Source organism: Nycticebus coucang, chromosome 1 (genome assembly GCF_027406575.1).
Source record: "Nycticebus coucang isolate mNycCou1 chromosome 1, mNycCou1.pri, whole genome shotgun sequence".
Classification (NCBI taxonomy): domain Eukaryota; kingdom Metazoa; phylum Chordata; class Mammalia; order Primates; family Lorisidae; genus Nycticebus; species Nycticebus coucang.
In genome coordinates, this window is record NC_069780.1 from 74,199,893 (window position 1) to 74,221,913 (window position 22,021).

Consider the following 22,021-nt stretch of genomic DNA (forward strand, 5'->3'; position numbering starts at 1 on the left):
GCTCTATAGTCTTTCATATTTTTCCTTATGTCACATTTTTACTGTAAGAGAAGCAAATAAAACATTTTTATAAAGATGCATTACATTGTCAAACGTCAGTGATTTACGGGAGCCCAAGGCTCCACTAAAGATCCTGAAGCCTCCACAGAGGTTTAAGACTAAGGGCCTTGCACCTGTAAGGAGAAAGCACATTTCTCCCTCTTCCCTAGGGCTCCCTCTTTGCTATGTGAGGTACAAGAGTTCCCTATTATTTTTTAGCAAGGGGATACACAGAGGAAGGTGATGTTTTGTAAATGTAACCTTGTAGTCTACAAGTGCAGAGAGCTAACATTTATTAAAGAGCTTCAAACAGGACCAACCTGAAGGCGAAATGGAAATAATCTGCATTGTTTTGTGAGACTGTAAACATCCTTCTTTGGTGCCAACCTGTTCTCTTGATGTGGATTTGGTTTATAATATTGGAAAGCTGTGTGAGAGAGAATGTGAGCTCGGGCACAGATAATTTTTTGATCATTTCAGGTGGCTCTGAAGTCTTTTTGGACATTCCTGGTTTTGCCCCTGTTCCTTTGCTCCAGAATAGCTATTACTGAGTGAGGTGGGTAAAGCTCTGGAAAATGTCTGCATATATTTTACATGTATCTGGTCATTTCTAGAAGAATTGATACTGGCCTCTCTCTCCTTCCCATTTAAGAAGTTAAGACCGGCAATAAGTGTAGACACTGAGGAATAAGGTTAAAAGAAAAAAACTTACTATACTACATATGTGTATCTTTAAAGAACAAAATCTTACATGAAAAATTTGGGGAGCTTCAAAGATGATATCTTTTTCTATTTGCTACAGATTTTTTTTTTCTGCCTTCCCAATCATTATTAAGTTTATATTGCAGCTCCCTGTGGTATTATAAGCTGCTCAAAACATCATTTAGTACCTCGAACGCTGGGAGTAACAACAGTATGCAATTCCCTTCAACGATCACTACATCAGACAACTCTGTTCCACTGGTGCTGAGGCCCAATGCCTTTGCCAGGCTTTCAATCTCACTGTTCATTTCCCATGCACTACACCCAATGGCCACAGCAGCCATTAACATCTGGCTATCTGAGCTGAGCTCCTGCCTATGTAGTTTATGTTAAAACTCCAAGAAAGTATCTCCAGAAAAAGAATAAATTCATTCAGAATCCTGTCTCTCTGTTTTTCTGTTCCTAGTTACCTGGACTGCTTCACCCCTTTTGGAGAGCTCATCTTCAAAGACTCAACAGTTCTTAAGTCTACTCATCTACCCTATTTGTTAAGCACTGTCTTCAAAGGCTCTGTCAGAGATCTGTCATCATTCCCTGGGAGGTATCTACCACCATGCCCTGACTATGCTTCCTTCTCACCTCACAGGTCAGGCCTTCTGCTAGACTCAGCCAGTTCCATTTGTGGGCAGGCCTTTTCTGCTTCCCCTTAGCCACAATCCATCTGGGTTGTCATCTCTTCCAGATCAGACCCTCCATAAGCCACTGCATAGCACCAACGAACAAAACTTCCCAAGCCACTGTGCTGGGTTTTTTTCTACTGTGAAGAACTTTATGGAAAGACTTCCCATATTTATGATAAAGGCTGAGATTTCTCACTCTAGCATTAGGGACTTATATCGTCTGACTCCAGGGGCCGTGCTCAGTCTCTTCCTGCCCGCCCCCTGAGCAGGGACTTCTCCAGCCAGGCCATGCTTTCAGTGAGTGGGGTCTGTTGGAGCGGGTGTCCCCAGGTTCCAGCTGCCATCTTCTCCAAACTCCACATCAACCTAAATGCCTACTCTTCCTTCAAGGGCTTGACTTTGGCATTCAGTTACAGTCAACTTCTAATTTCCATTTTCGGTGTCAAATCATTATCAAGAATATCAAATTGCATAAGTTCTAGGATCCTAATTATACCCTGGGTACAAGTTCTTTGAGAGCCACTTCACGTCCTATGACTCTTGGGTGTGATTTGGAGCCACTGGGCATGGACCCGACATTAGGAAGCTAAAGAGACAGCAGTTTTCAGCTTTGTGTGAGGAAGACCATTCTCCCAATGGTTCGCCAAGCCTGACAGGCTACATGTAATTTTTATCACACATAGGAAATGAAACACAGGAAGATAAAAATTTTAAATAAAGCTTTAGATTAATATCAAGATGTTAAAGAGGTACTTCAGGATAGTAATGGTAATTTTTTTAAAATATGAAGTTCATTCCTTAAGGAAAAAATAGAGGTTACCTAATTTCTTTCCCATTAGGGCAACAGAAATTCAAATTAGACTTTCAACTTAGAATGACTAAGAGTTAATTATTTAGAGTATATCAAGACAACTGTTAAATTATAATGTGCTCTTCCTAGGTATTCTAAAGCCAGAGCTGTTGCCGTACTTTTCAATGTAAAAATAGCTGGGATCTGCTGTAACTCTGTGAGAGGCAATACAGTTTATGTGTTAGGCACATGGAGTTGGCGTGCCTGGGCTGTCTGGGTTCAAATCCCAGCTCTGGCCAAAGTGGCTCATGTCTATAATCCTAGCATTCGGGGAGACTGAGGCGGGAGGATCACTTGAACTCAGGAGTTTAAGACCAGCCTGAGCAAGAGGGAGTCTCTACTAAAAATAGTAAATTAGCTGGGCATTGTGGCAAGGGCCTGTAGGCACAGCTACTTAGGAGTTTGAGACAGGAGGATCACTTGAACCCAGGAGTTTGAGGCTGCTGTGAGCTAGGCTCATGCCCCTGCACTGCAGTCTGGGCAATAGAGTGAAACTCTGTCTCATTGAAAGAAAAAACACCCCAGCTCTGCCTTTTCCTTTTAACTAGGTGTCCTTGGACAGGTTACTCCCTGTTTTCATGTCTCAGTGGACTGATCTCTAACTTGAGAACAGATAATAATCCAATCCCTTTCATAGGATTATTATGAGAATTAAAATGAGAATATACACTGAAGTTCTTGGCATAATAGTCATAGCATAAATGTTTCATAAACATTTATTTTTAGGAGTTGAAGGACCATCCTGAAAGACATGTTAAAAAGTAGTCAGTGTTTTTCCTATCACAACAGTTTCTTAGGGAGCTCAGGTTCAAAGATACTACCTTTCTAAATGCAACAAAACTTTGCTGTGGGAAGGCTGTTTATGAGGAATCAATGTGATAAAACACGGATAACCTGGCACAGTGCGTGGCACCTGAAGCATGCTCAACAGCTTCCTAACAGGAGCAGGGGGGACACAGGACAAGGTATTTTTTCAGAACTGAGACTTAAACATAAAAACCAAACTCTTACTATGGATGAGAGTTATTTTTTCAATCTCAGGTTACAATGGAAAGAGCAGGCATATTCAAATCCCAGCAGCTCATGAAAATTTTCTTAGGAACAGGAAATTTCCTAAACTAGTTTTTAAGAACGTCACAAGTCGAGCGACTCACTGCTGTCTTTGGGTTGGCTGCTAGACAGCTGAGAGCCGAGTAAGGGACTGGCCTCTACCAAGGCCTTGGGGCTACAGTCCCTTCACAGTCCCCATTCCTGGCTCTGTTTTGACTTCTTGCTCTCACCTTCCCTTTCTCCTGCTTTTTGTTTCACTTATTTTAAATTTCATTTATATGCTGGGAAATCTGTGAGCTGCCTTGGGTTTTATCTCTGGAACAGCACAGGTTATAAACAAACACATAAGCCTGGAGAATAACTCTGACAATTACACACTGAGCTCCTGATTTAGACTACTGAAATTTGCCCTGTGAAGTGCACGTTGATTTGAAATTGTAAGCTATAAGAAGCTCAGTTTGGATAACACTAATTTACTTTTGGCGCACATGTCCCTATTTCTAATCATTTTCTAATAAATTTCTTCAACATATTTTCTACTTCAGAGAGACAAGTAAATGGCACAGTGACAGAAACAAGGGTGAACGCCAGATACATATTTCAGTCATTACAACGCAACCGAGCACTAACGCTGCCTGCGCACCTGCTGCAGCTGGGCACTGCTCTGCCCTGGTCAGCAGATCCCATCTCCTCCCCAGCACATCCGGTTTCAGGCTCTGGACTGGCTAAGGTTCAGTAATAATCACAGTGTTTGTGTTAAGAACCACAACTGGGACTGAAAGGTGCAGATTCAATCAAGTCTGAAGTTCACCAAGATGGTGAATAGACAGCAAGTAACTGAGACTCTTCTGGGTGCATGTGGAGGTTCTGCTCTGCCTTAGGGTGGGTCAGTTTCCATCCTGGTCCTAGTCTTCTCCCTTAGCCTCAGTTTCTATCACATCACATCTCAAACTTTACATAGTGGTAAAACAAAATTGCTTCTGGTGCCCTGTGCTGCCAGCCTGTCCTTATTCCTACTGAGCACTACCAATTCTAGTCTTCCCAGATTCCTTGTGGGGGTCAAGTCTTTCAGAAGCCTTCCCTGACCTACCAGGGTAGCCTAAATGCCATGGCTCTGTGTGTTACCAGAGCAACCAACTGAAAGGCTATAAAATTCTGGGCAAACATTTGCCATTAATATTAAAGATCTGCCTTATGCTTACGTAAGGAGGAAAAGAATGTTCATAAAAATCATAGATATGTGTATAACCTACTGGACAGGTATTTTTAAGCTCTTATAGTAAATAATTAGAGTCAGGTTACCTGTTCATAATTTCTGGTAAATGGGGGCTGGGGGTGGGGGGGAACACCTCCATTTAATCTTTACAGTGTTTCATGAGAAAACTGAGCCAGAGCAAATCCTGGTTTCCTACCTCTGACACAGCAAGTATTACAGCAGTGACAATGGACTTGGATGCCCGCTAACTTCCTGCACATGGTTCCTGGGAGCAAGAGGGCTTGTCTTAAGCTGTTATCTGAAGACATTTAATAAATATACATTAAGTTATTCCCATGCTTTATCGTTTTCTGAATTGCCTGATTTAGCTGTGCCCACTAAATTGAAGTTCTCTGTTTTATAGCGCAAGGGCGCAATCCCGCCACCAACCAGGGTGCGTCTCCCACTTGCTCACACCTGGGTGCTCTTCAATCATGCTCCTGAGCAGGGCAGACACACAGAGCACTGCGGGGGATGACTTGGGTTCTAACACAGCGAGACACACGCCCTTCTGCACCTGTCCAGTCCTGAGCAGGGCGGACGCACAGAGCACTGCGGGGGATGACTTGGGTTCCAACACAGTGAGACACACGCCCTTCTGCACCTGTCCAGTCCTGAGCAGGGCGGACGCACAGAGCACTGCGGGGGATGACTTGGGTTCCAACACAGTGAGACACACGCCCTTCTGCACCTGTCCAGTCCTGAGCAGGGCAGACGCACAGAGCACTGCGGGGGATGACTTGGGTTCTAACACAGCGAGACACACGCCCTTCTGCACCTGTCCAGTCCTGAGCAGGGCGGATGCACAGAGCACTGCGGGGGATGACTTGGGTTCTAACACAGCGAGACACACGCCCTTCTGCACCTGTCCAGTCCTGAGCAGGGCGGACGCACAGAGCACTGCGGGGGATGACTTGGGTTCCAACACAGCGAGACACACTCCCTTCTGCACCTGTCCAGTCCTGAGCAGGGCGGACGCACAGAGCACTGCGGGGGATGACTTGGGTTCTAACACAGCGAGACACACTCCCTTCTGCACCTGTCCAGTCCTGAGCAGGGCGGACGCACAGAGCACTGCGGGGGATGACTTGGGTTCTAACACAGCGAGACACACGCCCTTGTGCACCTGTCCAGTCCTGAGCAGGGCGGACGCACAGAGCACTGCGGGGGATGACTTGGGTTCTAACACAGCGAGACACACTCCCTTCTGCACCTGTCCAGTCCTGAGCAGGGCGGACGCACAGAGCACTGCGGGGGATGACTTGGGTTCTAACACAGTGAGACACACGCCCTTCTGCACCTGTCCAGTCCTGAGCAGGGCGGACGCACAGAGCACTGCGGGGGATGACTTGGGCTCTAACACAGCGAGACACACTCCCTTCTGCACCTGTCCAGTCCTGAGCAGGGCGGACGCGCAGAGCACTGCGGGGGATGACTTGGGCTCTAACATAGCGAGACACACTCCTTTCTGCACCTGTCCAGTCTGCTCATTAATATCAGAGAAACAAAGAAATAAACTATGAATCAACCATCACGTTTCTTTAAAAACCATTTCTGTCACAGAATAATCAATTGACACATTGATAGATTTTTTTTAAATGTATGCTGTGAAATACACAGAAAAGGAACAAGGTACTCGTTCACCAGTATGGTTGTCTTAAAACACTGCATATTTGAAAAACCTTGAGATTAACCTGCCATTTTACCTTTTAAGCCAATTCCATTTCTAGAAACAGACATACATCTCTTCTTTCAAGGGAGAAGTCTGAGTGTGGAAACTGGTACCATACGATTTGGCTGACCTTCCCACCACATGGACTCCTCAGCCTAACAGGCCTGCCTACAAAAATATAAATCCAGTTGACTTCACATAATAATGAACTCTCTTCCTTCCTCTTTTACAGCCTTATAACCACTTAGTGATCTGCAGTAGCTGTGTCTTCCAGGCGCGGCATATAAACTGGAGATCTGAAGAGGAAATTAGGTTCTAAAACAGTGTTCTGAGTCCAGCCAGCTCCGTTCACTGAGGGAGCACAAAGTAAAAAACGCAGATGAGGTGAAACTAATAGCATTTTACAGTTGGAAAGAGACTGAGATAGTAAAAACTCTGACTAGAATTGAAAATTACAGATTCTTGGGCAAGTTTCATTGACGATAATTTACTGGTTTGGCTGGGAAGTTATTTAACCTTGATTGCTCTTAAGTCCCATACGTACATTCATGTGCACATTCAAACATTTACTTGATGGATACTAACTACCTACAGTCTTGCTGGGTTCTGTAGATAAGACTCTTTCCTGCCTAAGGACTTCTAACGGAGGCACCCTACACTGAGTTCATGGCTCTAAACATACTCTCAACTGTGCTACTCCTCAGGTGGGACTGCCCCAGGCAGCCACGGCAGCTCATTACAGGAGTAAATCTCAACAGCTCAGTCCACGTTGGAAAAGCTCCCCCAAGAACTTTACATAGATCTCCATTCTGCCTGTGCTCCCCACCCCACCCTTTGAGTACTGCTAATCTGGAAGGATCTCACCACCTCAAAAGGCAGCTCTAGAGACAGAATATATTACAAGAAAATGAAGATCTAATGAAAACAAATGAAGAGCTGAAAAATGAAGTGCTAAGAAAGCAATGGGATGGTATCGTTTACATTAATTCTCTGCACAGACCTTACCGGAGAATTTTAGTGTATGTTCCAAGAAAGATCGAATATTTTGATGTCACTCTATATCTAGAATGTCTGCATAAACACTGTGTTTTATGTAACTTTCAATAGCAATATTAAGGGCAGATAAAGAAAATGGAGGCCCACATAAGTTACACACTTCGCCTAATCTCACGCCTGCTGAATGGGGTCAGAAATTAAAGCTGACTCTTCTGACTCTAAAGACTGTCTGGTTTCTACCACAAAATAGAATCCTATTTTAAAAACTATTTTTCTTTTTAAGACAGAAAGGTCCTGAAAACCCTCAACGCAAATAAGTGATTCACCTTTTAAAATAAAATTATAAACTTTCATTTGCAGGGAACAGTAATATGGCTGTTAACTGACATGACTGGCAAATAAAAGGTATTCTGAGAGAGAGTTCTAAGTGCTGTTATGTTAAACGTTGAAGAAGAAAATAATAAGCGCACAAATACAGCCCATTAAATAGAACATAAATAAGATAATTTATATTTCAAAAATAATTTCTAGTCTCCATACGTAGTTACCACTACGCTATTATGGGAAGCTCGATCTCTAGAGTGGAAAGCCTTAAGGTAATAAACTCAGGGTGCAGGCAGTTGTGTTTTCCTCCCGTCTGTTCTCTAGGGATCCTCTCCAAGCTCTGCCCCTCGTGCTATCTTTTCCTTTCAGTTACAAACTCCCCTCATCCCAGCTCCCTCTACCACGGCACTCCAGATTCTCTGGAGGAGGAGCTTAGGGACATCAAGGAACATTAGAAAACCAAGTTAATAATAACGTAAATGTTTCCATACGTATACGTATATATACGCACAGTCACATACACACACAGAGCAGAGTGCCAAACAATGTCTTTTCAGGGCTTAGATTACTTCCTTTACTAGGATCAAGAAAAGATTCTACGTATAGGGTAGAATTTTCATGAACTCTCTAGAACTGATACGGTAAGGTGAAAAGAATAGAGTATGAGATTTAGAGTTAAGACTTCAGGCTGGGTCTAGATCTAGAGTCATGAGACTTTAGTATGGACCTAAGTTTGAACTTAGGATTTGGAATAGACTGGTTGACTAGCTCTGATTCTAAATGTCAACATAAAAGGAGAATAAACATAACACACATAGGCCGTAATTTTGGGCCATGAGTTTTCCAAACTCTATGAAGTACTGTAAAAATAATCTCTTATTCAAAAAGCTCTGATACAAAGATAGCTAGATTTCTCACATATTTTATATTCTCTCACACACATGCACAGGATAAAAGAGCGAACAAATAGAAAATATAAAAATATAAAGACAATTAATGACAATTAAGGTTATGGGGGGGGAGGAAAAGCAGAAAGAGGGACGGAGGGAGGGGGGTGGGGCCTTGGTGTGTGTCACACTTTATGGGGACAAGACATGATTGCAAGAGGGACTTTGCCTAACAATTGCAATCAATGTAACCTGGCTTATTGTACCCTCAATGAATCCCCAACAATAAAAAAAAAAAATGAATCCCCAACAATTAAAAAAATATATATAAAGACAAATAAGTCTTGATTCTCACAAAGTTTAAATTTATAGCCTCTTTTGTACAGGTGAATCATAAAACTCGAATTCTCAAATACATAGGGAATAAACTATGTTACTAAAAGTCTCAAAAGCCATTCATCAGGTTTCATTATCCACTGACTGGTTTTCCAATGAAATGTAAGCTTTTCTGTATTTATTTATACCTGAATTATAAAAATAATCAGTTCCTCAGGTACTTTCACAGAAACTACATAAACAACAACAACAAAAAAACCCAAGCAAGAACTTATACAAAAACTTTTGCTTCATCAGCGGAAAAGGGCAGATTCTGCAAATGGCTAAAATGTGGGTTCTGACGTCCAGCTAACCCATGACAGGGCCAGCAGGAGGCTTCTGCTGTCCACTCAAAATGTCTTTCCCTACATTACTTTATTTTCACAAACCTCTTAGTTTATTCACTTATTAGTGAACTTAGGAGGAGCTCTTATATCAGAAAGACACCAGATGTGAATTTCACCAATTTTTCTCTTACTGAGCCAATCACATGATTAAGGAAAGAGATAAGGGATGGAGGGGAAAAGAAAAGTCTTAAAAACATAAACCAACGGGGCGGCACCTGTGGCTCAAAGGAGTAGGGCACCGGCCCCATATGATGGAGGTGGTGGGTTCAAACCCAGCCTCTGCCAAAAACTGCAAAAAAACCCCACATAAACCAACGGCACTACTGTGCCTACTTACTACTTTCCCATGTTCTAAAAATCACTCTTCTGGTAACAGAACCCACATTTTCCTCAGGGAAACACCCTTTCCCTTTTTTGGTCTAGATGGTTCTGTGGTCGAAGTCCAACCAGAATCCACCTATCTGACCCCTGTGTTTCCCAGCCACAGTGACTAGAGCAGAAGTGGGTATGTGAGCCCAGTTCTGTCTGAAGAGATTCCTCTGGGGGTTTCAGGAACAGAAAACCTCTGTTTAATGAGCCCAGGAGCTGACTCAGCACAATGAGAAAGCACACATGAGAGCAGAGTCAGAGCAAGACCATGCGATGGACAGAGTGTGACTGCCTGCTCCTGGCCTGGCTGAAGGCGACGGTCACCTGAAGCCCAGTCTGGTCTAGGACTTTGCAGGACCTGAGCCAATGATTTTCCACTGGTGCTTAAGCCAGTCTCTCGAATTTTCTGTCGCTCATAACCAAGAGCCTCAGCAGAATTACTGAGCTACTACTATAAGTTCAACGCTGGGTTTCAGGAAGAGTAAACTATCAATGGTATAAATAATGTAAAATGATGTAACAGCAATTAAATAATGCAAAATCCATCCCATAAGCAAAGAAATAAATACTTGGTTAACCTTTCATCCCTCAACTAAAGATAATACCTTATGTCTCCGGCAAAACAAAGAGGAAACTTCAGGTCCCTTACGTTTAGGTTTCTGAAGCACCAATTCACCCCTCAGAAAAGCTTCCTTAGGGAGCTCCTCAGTGAATGAATGTAAGTGTTAATTGCACAATAATTCTTTTACTAATAGCAATAATTCTATGGAATTTTTATACTTTCACCATAGTTTTCAAAATCAATAAAACCATTTGGCCTAAGTTTGATGTTAATTAACTGCTTATAAGTGAGGGTGAGGAAAGGCAAAAACAAACTGTTTGTTTTTCCTAGTATGTAGTATACGTGCTACAGCATTAACTGTGCACATATAGTACATACGAGGAAAAAAATGTGGAAAAGGAACACCCACATGAACATTTACCTTCCACTGCTCTTTTGAAGAAAACTTTGCAGCTTCCACAGGTTACTACCCCATAATGACATCCCGAAAGGCTATTTCTCCTTAATAATTACTTAGAAGCAAAAGCAAGGCTGTATAAATATATATGGTGAATCTCAGTCAAAAATTTCATTTAGCGTATGTGTTTGGAAATCTTCAGTAGGAATAAAAGCAGGACCTGAAGTCTGAAGTAGCTGGTAAATAAAATTATTCTGCCTGGGATAGACTTGATCCTGATAAAAATGTTTTAAAATCTTCCATAAACACATATTTATACAGACACAGGAAAGGAAGAGATGATGTATTCTCTGCGTGTGCCTAGTAAAAATGCTCTTTCAGATGACATAAATTAAATTTACAATGATACAGAATTATTTTTCTAAGTCTCACTAAAAAACAGACTATAATAAACAAATAACAGCAACAAAAAAAGAATTTTTGACTGGTTGATTCTTGCTCACAATACCAAGTTTTGCTCATTAAATATTGCTTGGTGGAAAATCTTCAGATGATTTTTAGATAAGGCACTATTACCATTTATCACTGAAAGATGACATCAAAAATTTTTTTGAAGAATTCCCAATGATGCTATAGTGTTAACTGTGCACATATACTACATAATAGGAAAAAAATGTGTAAAAGGAACACCCACATGAACATTTACCTTCCACTGCTCTTTTGAAGAAAACTTTGCAGCTGCCACAGGTTACTACCCCATAATGACATCCCGAAGCCTCATCCCCACACACCAAACATATTTTGGAAGGTCTTGAGGATCCAGTAGAGACACTTCGTAAAGTAGAGCTGGGGAAAGAAATTAAGATTTAAATAACTACACTGTAATGGCACATTTAATATGCTATACAGCTTAGCTCAAAATTTGTCAATAATCATGGTTCCATAAATGAATTCAGTATGTAGTGCTCATATATACTATGTGACTTAGCAAAAGGAAGATAAAATCCTATCATTGGTGTATCACATAATAACAAGAATATTATGTAGTAAGAAATAATTACTTCTAAACGTTTTCCCTTCTTTTCTTATTTTTGAGAAAGTTGACCAAAAAATTGCCACATTATTTGCACCCCAGGTGGGCAGTGAGAAAACTCTTGAACCAAGTCATCACAGAAGTATTTGCCATCCTTTTGTTTTTCTTCATAGAGCTATTACAGTACTTTTCAACACTCTTTGCTTCGACTCAGATAATATATCTCAGTTATCCTGGGTTTAAAAAAAAAACTTCCTTGGGCCAGGTGCGGTGGCTCATGCCTGTGATCCTAGCACTCTGGGAAGCCAAGGCAGGTAGCTTGCCTGAGCTCAGGAGTTCGAGACCAGCCTGAGTAAGAGCAAGACCCCACATCTAAAAATAGCCAAGTGTTGTGGTGGGCACCTGTAGTCCCAGCTACTCGCAAGTCTGAAGCAAGAGGCTTGAGCCCAAAAGAGTTGGAAGTTGCTGTGAGCTATGATGCTATGGCACTCTACCCAGGATAACAGAGGGAGACTCTGTCTCAAAAACAAAAAAAACCCAGGCTCAGTGCCTATAGCACAGTGGTCACGGCATCAGCCACATACACCAAGGCTGGAAGGTTCAAATTCAGCGTGGGCCAGCTAAACAATAATGATAACTGCAACAAAAAATACCCAGGTGGTGTGATGGGTGCCTATAGTCTCAGCTACTTGGGAAGATGAGGCAAGAGAATCGCTTAAGCCCAAGAGTCTGAGGTTGCTGTGAACTGTGACACCACAGCACTCTACCAAGGGCGACATAGTGAGACTCTGTCTTAAAAAAAAAAAAACAAAAAACTTCCTTTCCAAAACAACCCACTCTTAAGAAACTTTTTTCTTGCTTCACCTGCCAGCAATTTTCTACTTCCATGCAATGGAATTTTTTATGTTACCTTATGTAGGTATGTTCACATTATTTCATTTTGCTTACTAATTTGAGGGAACTCAGTCAATAGCAAAACAAAAAGTCATATACAGTGAACATCTTAGGAAGCTTTCATGGTAAGAATCTGAAAGTCTCTGGACAACGGTGTTTAAGGATAAAAGTGACCCTTTAACACCTTCTCGAGTCTGTTATAGTACTGTATTAGTTAAGGATACATTCTGAATGAAATGCTTTAAATTCTAACAAGGAAGAGTATTTCAGTGGCAGTTCAGACGTAATGGAGCAGGCAAAGGAGTTGATTTTTTCACATGTAGTCCACATACATTTATTGAATGTTTACCTGTAGAACCCGGGCAAGGCACTGAGGAAATAAACACAAAAAGCCCAGTTCCTGCCCTAAAAGTCAGTGGGGACACAGCTATTACTGCAAGGGCCATGGTGCAGGGTACACTGCGGCACACTGTGGGTTCAGTCCTCCGGACTGGGAGGCAGGGAAACAAGTCAGAAAACGCTTCCCCAAACGTGACAGCTGGACTGAGCTGTGAAGCACGATTAGGTGACAGCCAACGAAAGAGGGTCAAAGGGGACAGAACGTGCAATGGCTCCAACCAATGCGAGCTGGACGTGCTGAGAAAATTCTGGGTTGAGGAGTTATGCATCACCTCTGTCACCTTGCTGTCATAGCTTCTGCCTCCACATGGAAAAAAGACGAAGAAAACACACCAAAAATGCTAAAGTGATGTTACAGTGATGACTTCTCTGCTTTCAGCTAAACTGAGAATACTGTGTTAATAACTTTTTAAACTATTTCGAATGTTTAAACGACACTCTCAACCAAAACAAATGAAGGGACAAACTCCTCAGCTGCTCCGACAACCGTAGCGATGACTGACTTTCCAGAAAACGCCTTCTTAAATCAGGAACTGAAACCATGTTCTCCAAAGTTGTCTCTCCTTCTGAGAAAAGTGCTCTTTATTATTTTTATTAGTGTCCTTTGACTTCTTTATGGCATTCAAAACATTCCACTTCAGCACCAGTAACTTCTTCAACATACGAGCCTGTAAATCAACTCATATTCTGCGTGACTCATCTTACACTTCACAGGGGAAAGCCACCGCTTTGTAAATATTTAGAATATAACAAAATCATCATTAAAATGTAATTGCTTTTTCACAATGACAAGCATTCGTGGGGTTTTTATTCAACATGTTTGTGGGCTTTGGGCTTGGTCCTAACACTTTATGGCTTTCTAGCTTCAGTCTTTGGACTCCCCTCTTCTTATATCCAAGCTTACTCCAGGACGACCGCATCCTGTCTGGGCTTTACGCATTATCACCACGCTGAAGACTTCCAAATGTACCTCACCAGCCCAGGCCTTTCCCCACGATTCCAGACCTATGTGGCAAACTGCCTCCTTGACGTCCCCCCATGGGTATCTAATGCACACCCCAACTCACCATGTCCAAAGCTTTCCTGCCTCCACACCAGTTCCTTTCGGAGGTCCCTGTCTCACTCAGGGGCAATTACCGTGTCCCTACCAAATTCCTGTGCTGAAGTCCTGACCTCCAGTATCTCAGAAAGGGACCTTATTTGGGAATAGGGCTGTTGCAGGTGTAATTAGCCAAGACAAGGTCATGCCGGACGGTGGGCCCTTAATCCCATGTGACTGGTGCCCTGATTAAAAGGGGAGATTAGGGCCCAGACATTTACACAAGGATGGCACCATGTTTAGGTGAGGGCAGAGATCAGGGGGTGCTTATATGAGCCAAGAGTGCCGAAAATTGCCAGAAGCCAGGAGAGAGACGATGGAACGGATTATCCACGGCAGCCTTCAGAAGGAACCAGCCCAGCTAACACCTCTCTTGTGGGGTTTGGCCTTCAAAGCTGTGAGACGATACGTTCCTATAGTTTAGGCTGCCTGGTTTGTGCTACTTTGTGGAGGTAGCCTGGCACACTGATACAGCAATTCTCTCCTTCCCGTTGCTAACAAGGTCCCATCTCTGGCTCCTCTCTCTCAAATAGCAGCCCAGAGCTTTCAAGGTCTACTCCCTTTACCCTTGGAATACATTCGGGTTCTGACCCCTCCCTACACCCCCTCCATCACTATCTAGTCAAGCTTTAGTACCTCCTCCCTGGGCTTCTGTAGAGGCGTCCTAGTTGGTCTTGCAGTTTCTCTTTGCTCCCTTCCTTCCCTCACAGCCAGAATGACCCTTAGCATTCATTCCTTTACTCAAAGCCACCCAGTGGGTTTCCTCATATTCAAGTCAAAGTCACCCACATGGCCACAGGGCCACAATCCAGACTCTGGACCTTCACTAGCTGCTCTTCTTTTCCTGCTCCACTCCTGCAACACCGGCCCCCTGGCTGGCCCTCCCATTGCCCAGGGTGGGCACCCACCTGGGGCCTCTGCTCTTGCTGCAGTCTTTACATAAAGAGGTGTGATTGTTCTCAGCTGCCATGAAAGTGAAGCTACGTAGCTGAGACAAACTAGGAGAAGTCGAAGAGAAAGACCAGCACACACAAAAAAATGTGCTGTGAAATCCACATAAAATAAATTTGTTTAATTACAAAGTTAAAGAAAACATGAATTCTTTTTTCTTCATATTTACTAACAGTGGCAAAAAGGCAAACCTGCCTCTACATAGCCTTCCGTGGCTCCCTGCCTCTTTGGTTTCTCCAGCACTGTGCTGAACTCCGTGTCCCAATGACACCTCTGATGTTTTAGGCACATTCTCATCTTCTTCATCACAAACTTCCAAGTTCCACCTTCAGTCATCCTTCTTCTTATTTCTAGACCCTGTCCTTTAATGATCTCATCTACTACCCCAGCCTCAAACAGCTCTGCTGGTGAATGACTTTCCAAATGTTTATATCCAGCTCCAAATGTTTTTCTCCGGTGTTCCAATGTCACATTTTTCCCTTCCCCTATTTAACCTCGTGCCTCTGCATTCTATTAGCTTCTTAAACATACTGTGTTCAAAACCATTTTGCCTTCCTTTTCCAGAGTTCAGTGTTCTGGAAGTGTACTGCCATCTGCTTGTTACCCAGGTTCAAATCTCCTCCTCCTCCACTGTCTACTCAAATCAGTCACCAAGTCCTGCTTGGTCCAGCGTTGCAAACTCCCTTATGGCTTCTTTGCACTCCACTATTGGCAACTTTAGTTCAAGCCCTTGTTACTTCCTAGGGGTTCTTCCCAAACTCTAGATTCAGCTTCCAATTCTTTCTATAGTGACTGATGAATGTGATGATAAAAAGTTCTGAATGTATCATTTCTACACCTGGAAATCTTCCATCATCCCTACAGAATGCAGGAGACATTTAAATCACTCTCCTTCGTAACCCCATCTTCTGCAGGGTTTCCACATAAGGTGTAACCTTATGCTCACCACATTCCATACCCCCGCTGTGGTGCTCTGGCTAAGCACCCTTTACGTAACCTAACTAGCAACTCCCTCCAACCCTAAAGAGTTCTGATGTCCTCCCAGCGGGAACTACCATGCCCCTCCCCTAACACCTCTGTGTTTTGCTAACCCCTCTCCTTCAGCAGTTCTCTCACTCTGCCCTTGCATTAGTGACCTGTGCCCTAACCCCTTGAGGGCAAAAGCCTTATAGCATGCATTTCTCTGCCCTAGGGAGTCAGCAAAACAAGACAAAGTCCCTATCTTCATGGAGTTTCTGTAACAGTAGGGAATAGACAGACAAGTACTCTGGAGAAAAATGGCAGAGATCAGACGGGGAGAGCGGTGGGGAATCGGATTCCTGAGAGAGGGCGGCCTGAGAAGGCCTCTTTGGGGAGACTGAATTGACAGAGCAGGCAGCCACGTGAAGATGCCAAACAGAGGAAGGGGCAAGTGCAAATCCTCGAGACAGGAGCGAATGAGACACAATCAAGAGACAGAAATGAGGGCAATGTGATGGAAAACGCAGCCAGCAAGGAGGAAGGAGACTTGAGAGGTGGCAGCACGGGAGGTCACGAAGGCGGGGCTGGCAGGCTGTGGTGCAGAGGCAGAATGTCAGTCTGAGCCCATGGGGTGCTGTGAACACCGGAATGTTCTGAGGAGACTGGTGACATGATATGATTAACATGTAAAAATCTTGCTCTGCCTGGTGCATGGGAAGTGGACTGCAGGAGCAAGTGATGCTAGCCAGCCAAAGATCTGGGTTAAAGCAGTAAAAATAGTAAAAGCCATGTGAAGTGGCTAGTTCAGAGAACAAGACGGGCAGAAAGGTTAGAAAAGGCAAGTGTTGTGCTCACAGCAGCCCTACTCTGTGTGTGACAGAATTTGTGTCTATGTTTCTAGAAAAACGGGACCCTGGGACTATTAGCTGAGATGTAAGACTGGAGGAAAAGCAGGTCAGGAGTTGGGGGATGGGGTTTGATGTGGACCTGATGGCTGTATTAGAGTGTATATATAGGATGGTATGTTCCTGTTTTGTTAATATATATAATCAATAAGAATAAATGATAATTTAGCCATAGGAACAACTGGGTGCGGTGTACATCCGGTTTATGTAACCATTCTGTGTCCCTGTTTCCTCATCAGTAAAGCAGTCATATCAAAGGTCCCTCTGTACTGGGGTGCTGTCGATTAAATTACTCAGTACACTTAAGAACACCTGGAACACTATCTGGTAAATCGTGATATTTAAATTCTGGCTGTTACTAATTAGTATTACTGTTGTATCTATAATTTTTTTTTTTTTTCAGTTTATTTTTATTTTTTGGTAGAGATATGGTCTTGCTAGGTTGCCAAGATCGCATGTGAACTCCTGGTCTCGAGTAAGCCTCCCAGAGACTGGGACTTCAGTGTATACTGACACATCAGTGGGTCCCTAACTCTTCATGGGGCTGCCACAGCAATGGAACTAGAGGCAGGCCTATCTTTCTATATTATATTCTTCTGTACAGCTTTTATTTTGTGTAAGTATGTATAACATTGGTAAATAGCAGAGGAAAGAGTTTTTTTTAAAAATATTTTAAAATAATAGTCCTACCCTAGCCATATTATTTGTTTACCGTTTAGGTGTTTTGTGTATATATGGACTTCAGAATTTGTTGTAAGAATTCTGGCTCCCCTGGTGTCTGCAATGTGTGGGCTGGAACAGCCACATCAGATCAAGAGGATAAACAAGTGAGATTCAAATACATGTTCTTTTATATAAAGAACACTACATCTAAGAAACAAGGATTTGGAGAATACTTCATATTAAAAAAATACATTTCACAAACATAAATCAACCTTTAACACTGGTTTACTGAAATCCTTATTTTTATCCACACATAAAATATGCTTTAAAACACTCTTTGCTATTTTGTTTCGAAAAGCTTGTATTTTGAGTTGCAATATTTAACCTGAAGTAGCTCATTCTAACATTTTCACATTACTTAGGGGAAATATTTGGGAGTATTGTTTGTGGTGTATTTTCTTTTATTATATCACCTTTGGTGATAAATGAATCATTAATGTTTTGGGGGATAATTCATAACTAAATAAGGTTCATCCTCTTAAGCCACAGCTCCTAACTCACTACAGACAGCAATTAGTGTAGAGGTCAGTGTGCCTCTTACAACCTGAGCTGTGTGAATAAAGATAGTTACCTGATAGGAAGGAAGCTCAAGGACATAAATACTTTGGAAAATAAAACTTAAAGCCCAGTGATGATTAACGAACCTTCTACAATTTACTTTTTTGTTTGCTTGGGGTAGTGGGGCAAGGTGAAAATGCAGCTAGGCCGAGAGACATGATAAAAGTCCCCGGGCTCCAGAACGCAACGAACCGCACTCTGGAGACAAGCGGAGAATGACAGAAACCATGGAGAGTCTCAAACATGAAGCTGAAGCAGTTAGAAATGAATCCAGAACGAACAGTTGAAACATCTGGGAGGCAACTGAAAATGTGCCATGGAAAATGGAAAGATAACTACAAAAATCTACCATTTTAAAGGACATGATTAAGTAGTGATTACAACTTTTTTCTTTGAGACAGAGCCCCAAGCCGTTGCCCTGGGTAGAGAGACAGGACATCACAGCTCACAGCAACTTCCAATTCCCAGCCCAAGCAATTCTCCTGCCTCTGCCTCCCAAGTAGCTGGGACTACAGGCACCTGCCACAGCACCCGGCTATTTTGGTTGCAGCCGTCATTGTTGTTTGGCGGCTCCGGGCTGGATTAGAACCTGCAGTTCAGGTGTATGTGGCTGGCGCCTTAGCCACAGGTGCTGAGCCAGTGATTACAACTTTTAATATACATCATACAGACCATGAAAAAAAAAAAAAAAAAGGCCTGAACTGATGAACTGAAAAAAACTAGGGACCACTGGACAGGGCTAGCTTGATACACATGTTCAACAAGGAAAGGGTGGAACATCGAGGTAGCCTCAGAAAGCAAGGACTTCAGATTTTATTCATGGAACGAATGAGCCTACCCAGGGAAAACTGAAACAAGGAGGAAGGATCCTAGACAGATACCTATAGAAAAACAACCTTTCTGGTGATGTAGGGAAAGAACTTGCTAACAAATTTGAGGAAGAAATACCAAAGAGGTGGGAAGGCAAGATAATGTGGAGTCCTGGAATCAAAGGGAAGAGAGCATCAGCCATCAACTGTGGGTTAGACAGTCTCAAATGCCACCAAGACAACAAGACTTAAGGTCAACCATTGAGAACGGGTAATCACTGATACTGTTGACTTTAGCAATGGTAATTTTTAAGCACATGTGCATATGTATAAAATACATATACAAATGTGGCTAGGAATGGTGGTTCAGACCTGTAATCCCAGCACTCTGGGAGGCTGAGGCAGGAAAATGGCTTGAGCCCTGAGGTTTGAAATCAGACTGGGCAACATAGCAAGACCCTGTCTCTATAAAAAATGAAAAAAAAATTAGCTGGGCCAGGAGTGGTGGCTCAAACCTATAATCCTAGCACTCTGGGAGGCTGAGGCGAGTGGACAGCTTGAGCTCAGGCGCTCAGGACCAGCCTGAACAAGAGGGAGACCTTGTCTCTACTAAAAATGGAAAAACTAGCGAGGCATTGTGGTGGGCACCTACAGTTTCAGCTACTCGGGAAGCTGAGAGAAGAGGATTGCATGAGCCCAAGAGTTGGAGGTTGCTGTGAGCTATGATGCCATGGCACTCTACCCAGGATGACAGAGTGAGACTCTCTCATAAAATAAATAAATAAATAATAAAAAAATTAGCTAGCATGGTGGCACACTTCCCAGCTACTCAGGAGGCAGTGGTAGAAGGATTATTTAAGTCCAGGAGTTTGAGGCTGCAGTGAGCTACGACTGTACCACTGCACTCCAACCTGGGTGACAGAGCAAGACTGTGTCTCAAAAAAAAAAAAAAAAAGACATATCTAAAGTATAATGAAGTGAGAAGTACTCCACATTCCGCATCTTTTCTATCATCAAGTTTCCACACTCAAAAGAAGTTGTCATAAAACAGTATTAGTATACACTTGAGCATATACAGCCTCTAAAAAGATCAAAGATCAAAAGATCTAAAAAGATCTGGAGACCAAATCATCTCCAGAAACATTTACTGAGCATGTATATGCTAATTAGCAGTTGCTAATACAATGACCAAATCTACATACATACATATATATATATATATATATATATATATTAAACAACAAAACACCTGCTACCACATTCTATTTGCCTCTGCAATCACTGGCATGTGTGAGTGCATTTGAGTACATTCTATATTACATAGAATCCCCCAGAAAGAAACCATCAACTTATGGCCTCATCTGCAGGTCATTACTTTACAAAGTGTGTGTTAAGGACATTACTACTAAATGCCTGCATGAGTGTTTAAAACAGTGACTTTGCTTAAAAAAAAAATTGTGCATGTGTGTGTATAATATAACTTTTCCCCCAAAACATGAACTGTCCTTACGTTAAGATGCAGATGACAGGAGACACTAAGGACTGATGGGTATTGGACCTAGTTCTGGACCTTGAACCTGAGTTATTTATAGAAGTTATTGATTTCAGCATGTTTCATGTTGCCCACACTTTCAAAAAATTGATGTAAAACATGCTTCATCACGCCCTTTCTGTATAATCAAATATGGCTTCTTTCTATAAATTTAATTAATGAGTCAAAGCTTCAAACAGCTTTTTCCCTGAGTGGTTTTTCTCGCATTCTGGAAATCATCATTTTCCTTGCTTCTGGTATTACCGTCCGATTCTCCAACTCAGTTCAGCTCTTACTGCTCCTGTTACTCCCACACAAGATCACAGAAGCTGCACTCTCTCTTCTGCCTCCCTCAGACTAAGTTTTTTCACACAGGATAAAAGGATATCTTTTATTGGGATATCCTGGAATTCCAGGAATTTATATGTGATAGGGTTTAGAGCAGTTCAATCCAAAAATCTATAAATACTTCACAGTCATTAATGACAATTAATGATGATGTCACAGTCCTTTTGCCAACATGACTCTGTACCCTATCTACTTAACAGCCAGCTTAGGCAGAATTACCATCCCTAAAAATATTAAGTATGGCATCTGAATAGGATCCGAAATCCTACAGAATGCCTGTATTCGTGGGTTCAAATAAATCCATTTTTAAAACATATCAAGTTTCTGAATAATCAATAAGGTATCGCTTGAGAGTTAAGGGAAAAAGCTGAGGAAAAATCTCCAGGAAATTCACTTATTTCTTAGGGTTCATTAACCCTCTCTGCTTTCAGGCCGGCCTAATACTCCGAAGTAATTTTTCAGTAAAAATAAAAGTAATCTATCAGAAAAAAAATTCTTTTCTTTCATGCTTTAGCTTCTAACAAGTAAAAAACAGACATATTCTTCTAGTCACTTCTTGATGACTACAGTATAACTACATATACCAAAGAACAACACTGTCCTCATTCTGCTTAAAGGCAAGGTGACTTATACCTGGCTCCCACTGGCAGACATTGCCAAAAAGAATGTCTTTGTCAAGAGTTGCAAAATTCCTCTCAGGGGATAGACCAGCATCCTGGGAATCTCTGAAGATAAAACACACACACAGGCTTGGCGCCTGTGGCTCAAGAGGCTAAGGCACCAGCCACATACACCTGAGCTGGCAGGTTCGAATCCAGCCCGGGCCCACCAAACAACAATGATGGCTGCAACCAAAAAATAGCTGGTTGTTGTGGCAGGCGCCTGTAGTCCCAGTTACTTGGGAGGTGGAGACAGGATAATCACTTGAGCCCAGGAGTTGGAAGTTGCTGTGAGCTGTGATGCCACAGCACTCTGGCACTCTACCCAGGGTGACGGCTTGAGGCTCTGTCTCAAAACAAACAAACAAAAAAAAAAACCACACACACACGTACCCTCAGTGAGACATACACATCTTCAAACCAATAAGAATCTTCTGCAATGTAGTGATTTGCTGCTATCAAGGCACTTTTCATTAAGAATTCCCCCAGCAAATACCAGGGATTCTACTACAAAACTCTAAGAATTGATCAAGGAATACAGCAATACCTCAGATTACAAAGTCAACACTCATAAATCAGTACTCTTTATATATACCAACAACAGCCAAACTGAAAAAAACAATCAAGAACTCTATTCCATTTACAGT

General features: G+C 42.4%; 1 protein-coding gene across 1 annotated transcript in view; it reads right to left on the reverse strand.

Annotated features, from left to right (window-relative positions):
* Positions 1-22,021, reverse strand: part of NR3C2 (nuclear receptor subfamily 3 group C member 2) — a 365,145-nt gene that overhangs the window by 164,143 nt on the left and 178,981 nt on the right. The window contains exon 3 of the mRNA XM_053582461.1: positions 11,212-11,351. Coding sequence (XP_053438436.1) covers positions 11,212-11,351 — 140 coding nt within the window. The remainder of the gene's footprint in view (positions 1-11,211; positions 11,352-22,021) is intronic.